General features: G+C 41.0%; 1 protein-coding gene across 1 annotated transcript; it reads right to left on the reverse strand.

The window, feature by feature from the left end:
• Nucleotides 1-5092: 5092 nt before the first annotated feature.
• Nucleotides 5093-7192, reverse strand: LOC147636167 (lycopene beta cyclase, chloroplastic-like). The gene is made up of 2 exons (XM_086801603.1): nucleotides 7032-7192; nucleotides 5093-6944 (listed from the first exon to the last, which is right to left on the reverse strand). The coding sequence occupies exon 2, from the start codon at nucleotides 6839-6841 to the stop codon at nucleotides 5294-5296; it is 1548 nt and encodes a 515-aa protein (XP_086657729.1). The 5' UTR covers nucleotides 6842-6944; nucleotides 7032-7192; the 3' UTR covers nucleotides 5093-5293.
• Nucleotides 7193-7875: the final 683 nt, after the last annotated feature.

The raw sequence follows: 7875 nt of genomic DNA on the forward strand, positions 1-7875 counted from the left end.
TAAAGTTGGTGCATCAATTCCTTCAGCATTTCCTCTTTTGCAACAAATAAGGATCATTAGGAAAAATTTGCTGAGAATCAACACAAATTGGCACATGTAATAACCCATCAAACATCTTGGGTGAATTGGCAAAGACATAATCCTTTGCAAAAACGACATCCCTAATGACAATAATCTATAAGAATACACAATAGCAGAAGCTGGATCAATGTAATAAAGAGTAAATAATATTATTGCTTACAAAAACTTGATTACAAACGGATAATGTTAGCCTAATTGTGTACTTTGGGTAATATTCCTATGTAATTACGTCAGATCTTTCCCGATATATGAGTCGAGACCTGGAACCTACGTAGAAAACCTTCAACGAGTAGCACTCGCTCTGTCTCACGGATAGACAATTTGATCCAATTTGCCTTTGATAGTGATCTAGGCAGACTCTGGACGGAGGATGTCTTGCTTACAAGAGTGCTTAAACACAATGAACTCAATAATAAACTAAGACTATCAAACTAGTTTATATATAATACCCAGGGTCAACAAGAATATAGGTCTGCTATGTTGGCCAAGCCATGACTTGGTTGGTCCAAAATGACCAACTAACCACATCATCCGATTGGGACTACATTAGACTACAACATAATCCCATATGGACTTTGCGTACCTCTCACGGCCATTTGATCCCATATGGACCCTATAAAACGGGCCCTATGACCTAAGAACAGTGTGTCGGTTTGTTGTCTCCACTCACTAATGCGATCACATAATCTACACATAAAGTAGGCACATGTATCCACGTCCGAGCCTATGGTGGACATATAATAAGCCCGATCTACATAAGCATGCACCCTACTTGGCAAAGGCCAAGCCATCTCCTAACCATCTAGCCACACTTGGCCACCATCATCCAATGTATAAACTGGGAAGCCATGTGCTCACCACAATGGCTCCTCCTCATAAAGGGGGCCTTATAAAATAGAGCACATCCGTCACCCATGCAGAAACAACACAAGATTGGAGCGTTGAGAAAATGCTTTTCGAATATAATCTTCTTAGTAAGAGGATTATAGAGACGATAACCTTTGCTTTCAACACTATAACCAATAAAAAATCATTTCATTGCCTTGTCATCGAGCTTAGTTATGATTTGTGTTGGCCCATGTGCATATGCCAAACAACCAAAAACATGCATATGTTCAACATTAGGTTTTCCATTGAACTAACGCTCATAAGGAATGATAGTCTTCAAAGATTTAGTGGGACACATAGATAGCACACATAGAATTGCTTCCATCCAAAACTTGTCTAGAAGATACTAACCTTTAACCATGCATCTAACCACCAGCTCCATGAAAGTCATGTTTAGTCTCTTAGCAATACCATTTTTCTATGGGGTGTATAAGAAGTTATAAATTGATGCTTAATGTCTTTTTGTGCCAAAAAATCTTTGATGAATGCATTGGACAATTATTCCCCCCTGTCTGAATGGAGAGTTTGAATTTTTAAGCCAGTTTCATTTTAAACCATAGAAACAAAGTGTTGAAAATGAGAAAATACTTCTGATTTTTTTTCGTAGGGTAAGACCAGCCTTTTTTGTTGTAATCATCAATGAACATAACCACCAGCTCCATGAAAGTCATGTTTAGTCTCTCAGCAATACCCATTTTCTATGGTGTATAAGAAGTTATAAATTGATGCTTAATGTCTTTTTGTGCCAAAAAATCTTTGATGAATGCATTGGACAATTATTCCCCCCTGTCTGAATGGAGAGTTTGAATTTTTAAGCCAGTTTCATTTTAAACCATAGAAACAAAGTGTTCAAAATGAGAAAATACTTCTGATTTTTTTTCGTAGGGTAAGACCAGCCTTGTTTGTTGTAATCATCAACTCTATCTGTTACATTCTTTGGGAAAACTTGGCGAGCAAGTTTTCCAAGGATGCGTCCTTCACAAACATATCCTGGTGGTGGATCAAGTTGAGGAACATCCTCTAGTATCCCATGTTCTGCAAGAGCATCAAACCACCAATAAAAGTGTGGCCATACCTCGCATGCCACAACTAGGAATCTTTCACTGCATTAGAAGTGTCTATCATACAAGCAATATCACACTTACCGTACTTGTCTAGTTTGTACAAACCACTGAGGGTTAAAGATCTAGTATGCACAATCGGTTTGTCCTATTCTTTGTCTCACGGACAATGCATTTATCATGTGCAAATTCCACATTAAGACCCGCCCCTTTTGCTAGAGTGGACACAAATAGCAAATTCTTTTGAAATTCTGGAACAAAAAGTATATTTGAGGCCAATTGGAAAAAAAAATCATCAATTGGATACAGGAGAAATCGCTGCTTAAACTCTTGGATCTCGTCGATTGGAGAAGAACGATCGGTGGGAGGATATGGACAATCGGAGAGGTATGATCGACCAATTGGAAAATCACCGATAAGACAATTGAGGGACGGATGATCGGATGATTGGAAAACAGGAATTACACGATCAAAAAGGGTAATCAAGCGATTGACCTTGACAATCAAAATAGTACAACCGTTGATTGAAAACGTTGAATCGGACGATTGGAAAAATACAATCGCCGATTGGCCTGATTGGACCGATGGACTGAAGAAGCCACGAGATTGGAAAACGAGAGTGAGTGATGGCTCTGTGCCACAATTGGAGAGTCAATCGTCGATTAGAGAAGTGGATGATTGCCATGTGTTAGCAGTACATGAAGCGCGGTAGTTTTTGACGGAGCAAACAGACGGATCTAATAATGAACATCGACAAAAATCGACAGCCACCAATCAATCGACGGACTGCCAGTCACAAAATTGAATTAAGCCGCCTGTATATAGGGCTACTACCTGCACACGATTGCTCCCGATTGTGGACTGTAGTCCTTGAAAAGCCAAAGTGTGTTTACATGATTGTATACTATAGTCAAACCACATGGGGCTCCACAAAAACAAGGTGCCGCCTGCAATGAAAGCTTGGAAAAGAAACCAAGCTATGGAAAGTTTGAAGAAAATCTGAAGCATGAAAATAAAAAAAAAGCAAGCTATGAAGAGCTTGGCTTTGATACCATTGTTAGCTTGGAAGCTATGAAGAGCTTGGCTTTAATACCATTGTTAGCTTTGCTTCCAAGCTGCTAACACTAACTCACTCAATGTTCATAGATCACACAAGGGTAGAAGGCTAGTTCACTAGGAGCAAGAGCTTAAGGTACAATGAAGTACAAAACGAACAACAACCCTAAACAGAGGATGAGGAGGTGCATGTTCACACTTGGATGGCCATGGAAAAAAACCCAACAAAATAAAAGTATCTAACATTGAGGACTAAGCCTTTATAGTAAGAAGAAATTTCTTTTGACCAAAATTGAAAGCTAATATTGAGCAATATGTTCAAAATTGTCAGCAATGCCACTTCAGCATTTGAGATGTGGTGGCTTCATGTATCCATTGAAGATACTTGAAAAGAAATGCTTGAGTATTTCTATGGATTTTGTGGTTGGATTACCATGGACTTTAAGAGGGAATATGCCATATGGGTGATCGTTGAGACCAACTCACTAAGATGGCGGATTTATTCCTATGAAAGAGAAAATCTCAAGTGTGCAATTTACTCTTTTGTTTATTGTGAAGTTGTTTAGCCTTTATGGATTGCCAATTGATATTGTCAATGATTAAGATCCTAAGTTCAACATTTCTAGCATGAGGTGTTCAAGAAATTGAATACAAAGTTGAGCAGAAGCTCACATGATTATCCTACACGCTACTCATGACTATGCCATCGTTGCAAGAAAAACGATGACTCACACTCCTAACCTATGTCCTTAGTGTTGTGACGACTATAATGGATCACCATACACACTACTCATGATACTAACATTTTAGTGTTGTTATAGTGTTGTGACAAGACTACAAACATTATAGCATCCTTATAGTGTTGTGACAAGACTACTAACGTTATAGTGTTGTGACAAGACTACTAACATTATAGTGTCATTAATAGTGTTGTCAAAAGACTACTTACATTGATTCTAGGACATCTATGAATTTACAAGTGTCTCACTGGACACAATTGGAAGGTGGTCTATATAGTTGGAATTGAAGCTCATTTGCAGAGAGTTCGTGTGTGGAACTCTACCTTGGCAAAGGGGGCTTTGAAGGGACCCAGCTTGTGGTTAGCCGTACCAGTGACTATCGTGAAAGGGCTGAGGTTGTGTGGTATGGGACGCACGCATGCCTTCAAGATATGAGCTTGCCACAATTGTGTGGGCCATTAGCTTGGGGATGGCTTACCATTGCATATGCTTTGGAGCCTATGGTTGGGTGGCACATTCTAACCAAACCCTTCTATGCTCCTGTGGCTGTTCATGTTTACTCATGTGCATGGTGTACAATGATTGCAGTGCTTCAGACATGCTTCTCGGGCTTTCTTTTGTGAGTATGGATCTTGGGCGGACACATTCTTACTATGTGTTGTTTCACTTAAGGTTTTAACTTCTTATGCTTTGATCCCTCAGTCCAACGTGACTAGGTACCCACAAAACTTTAGCAGCAGTTGTACCCTGATATTTTCAGCCAAAAACAACCTACTTTGACAGGTGTCCTGGTAACACCTTGGCTTATCGACATGCACATGCATGGTTTGAACTTTGTCATCTAAAAACCATAACTAGTCTCTCGCTTTAATAAACAACATGCCTTACAAGTCTGTTCTTGAAATAACCTTTCCAACCTGAAACCTTCACATTCAAAAGCACATTTGCAAAGCACTTAAAGCCAGTAAACACCAATCCCTAGGCCATAAACCTTCCAGTTCCAAAAGCAGTTTCAAGAACTACCCTAATATCTTACACATTCTGGGAGGCATACAACTAAGGTTGAGATGAGAGAACCTTAAACACCTCTACCTGCTGTTTCTCTACCCATAATGGCATGCTTGCACATACACACAAACACTCGTACACATCAACACACAAATTGAAATTGAAGCGGTACCAAGAGCCATATTGAAAGAAGTCACCCTACAATACATGAAACAAAGAAAGGTGAAGTAAGGTCAGTGACCATGCACCTTAATTATATGTAAGAGTGAAAAACACAATTTCAAATTTATAAGTTGAGAAAACATTAAGTTCCAATAAAATCTGCTCACATTTCAGCAGACTATACACGTTTGGTGCTTGGCATACATAGGAACAACCTTTAAAATTCCTTAGACAGTCCATTTCATGTCAACTGAAGTTGGGAATGTAAGCAGGATGACGCAGAAAAAACACAAACTTTTAATTTCTATACTCTCTCATGCTTGCGAGGTTTCTGATCATCCTTGCCAATGGTAAAGTGCCCTTTGCCATTATTTCTAGCCGAGCAGTGTTTGATGCATGTGCGAAGAGCGACAATCCGAAAACGAAAAGCTCAGGAAGATAGAGCCGTGATGACAGGAAGCCATGCCACTGATATGGCTCCAAATCAAAGAAAGCATCGAAGAACCGCCTGGTACCATCCAGATCAAGGGCCAGTAAAACATCCATGCCGAAGCAGAAAAACTCGCGTTGCCGCCTCCTTCCTATGGGCCACAAATCCCTCCAAACTCCAGACGAAAGAGCCTTGAGGTTGCTTTCCTTGTTATCAAGCCTCTGCACAATTGCGTTGGCTACAATGGGGGCAGCAGCAAGAGTCCTTGCTACCATGTATCCGGTCGATGGGTGAACCATGCCTGCGGTTCCCCCGATACCCACCACCCTTTGAGGCAGTACAGGAAGAGGTCCTCCCATTGGTATAACACATTTCTCATCTTCTTCAATGCTCTTCACGTTAATATTCAGGTGCTTCAACCTCTGAACCATTCTTTTCTGAATCTCTTCTATCGGAACACCTGGCCTTGCCACTAGAGATGTCTCCTCAAGAAAAATCCTGTTTGATGAGAAGGGCATTGCATATAAAAAAGTGGGCAGCTTTTTGTTGTTGCTCTGAAGGACTGGGTCCTTGTTGAGATGGGAATCACGCCAGTCCATGAACACCATCTTGTCCACATCAAAAGGATGGCTATCTACCTCGGCAACAATTCCATAAGCAATCTGATACCCAGGGTTGTAAGGCTTCTCATACTGCACCAAGCACCTTGAAAAGCCAGTTGCATCAAGAACTACACTGGCTTTGATGGTTAACCCATCGCTGCAACTCACAGATGAATACTCTTCCTCATGCACAACCTTTGACACCTTGGCTTGGTGAAATTTTACCCCATTGGTGATGCAACCCTCCATCATCTTGGCCTTGAGGCGCCTGCGGTCTACACGGCCATACGGCCGTTTCAAAGATTTCTTTGTATTGTCATCCAAGTAGACAACTGCACTGGCCCATGTGGTATCAAGACAATCCAAGAGGTCCATGGCCTCGAATTCATCAACCCAGACACCATAATTATTGGGCCAAATGCTTTGTGGGGCAGGGTCAATGCAACAAACACTGACACCTGCTTCCGAGACTTGTTTGGCAACAGCAAGGCCAGCAGGACCTGATCCAACAACAACTAAATCTACTCTGCTTTGCTTGGAAGTATCATATTTGGGAAGCTCATATGTCAGATTCTCTTTTTTGACCTGGGGGGCAAGCTCTAATGGGGTCATGGCGGCATGGGTCTCCACTTTCATGGTCGGCAACACATGCCCTTTTCTAGGATTGAAGCGAGGAAATGACCTCTTTTTCCCACATGTAAACTCACTAGAACTCAAGCCCAATCTGCAAGAAAGCTCAAGATCTTTGTCACCTGTGATAAAGGTTTGCAGACTACAGAAACCAGAGGCCTTTTGAGAGAAAACCCCATCCATTCTGCAACTGAGGGCAATACACCAAGTTGGAATGATGAAAATTCTTCTTTTTATCGATGTTTTGGGGTTTTGTCTTGGCAACCCAGTTCCCTAATTAAGGATCCTGTTCAGAAAAAGGCATGAAATTAACTGATAATATGAAAGCACAGAGCAGAAAGCAAAAAGCAACTGCATTGGAAGGCCAACTTACCCTTCACAGAAAAGCCTGCAAAAAGCAAGAAATCGAGGAGAAAAACAACGATGTTTTCTGATATGCAGGAGCGCACTAATAGAAAGAGAAAGTACAACATGCTAAGCTATGCCTGAAGTGGAGAGAGCATTTCGCGTAGGGAATGAAGGGTTTGATAACACATGGAATCTTGAGCCATAGAAAAAGATAAGCCCTTTTATTTTTCCTTTTGACGTGGCCACAAGCATGCCACCACACAAGAGTTCTGACCTTACAGCATGTGCTTTACTCTCTTTTTTGGGACCAATAATATATATTTATATTAACTATTCAAAATCAGTCATACATCACCCCCAAAAACTCAACTATCTACTCTTTTTTAACCTCATTCAAGATTTTACAAAGAAATTCTCATCTTTCATCCTCACACAAGCAACTAGACTCATCCCAAGAGATCTAATACCCCAATAATAAGCAAGCCTCCATCATGGCCTCACTAGTGCAGCCCCGAGGAGACTTTTTTTCTAACATTCCCCCTTGTTTTGACCACACCTTGATAGTAGGTCTAGTGCCAACCGGGTTCTCAATAAAGGCCAGAAAGGTGTGATCCATCTGTTTGGTTGAGAACCCAGCATGTGCTTTACTTTTGAAATAACCATCCAATATTTGTCAAATTGGATTCATTTTTGGTTACATGGATGGTGGATTACTCCATCGGCTCACAACCAACCCTGTCGCGTAGCTCACTCGCATCAAACCTGGGCCACCATAATGGGACCCAACCGTTCTACCACTAGATACACGCCCGTGGGCTAACTTGCATTCATTTTTATGCATGTTTCATTGGTGCAAGAAACCATTGTAG

The sequence above is a fragment of the Cibotium barometz genome, chromosome 8, assembly GCF_041138505.1.
Source record: "Cibotium barometz isolate CiBa-2024 chromosome 8, ASM4113850v1, whole genome shotgun sequence".
NCBI classification, from domain to species: Eukaryota; Viridiplantae; Streptophyta; class Polypodiopsida; order Cyatheales; family Cibotiaceae; genus Cibotium; species Cibotium barometz.

Coding starts and splice junctions, on each gene's coding strand:
- LOC147636167 (XM_086801603.1), bottom strand. CDS start 6,841: ATGGATGGGGTTTTCTCTCAAAAGGCCTCTGGTTTCTGTAGTCTGCAA.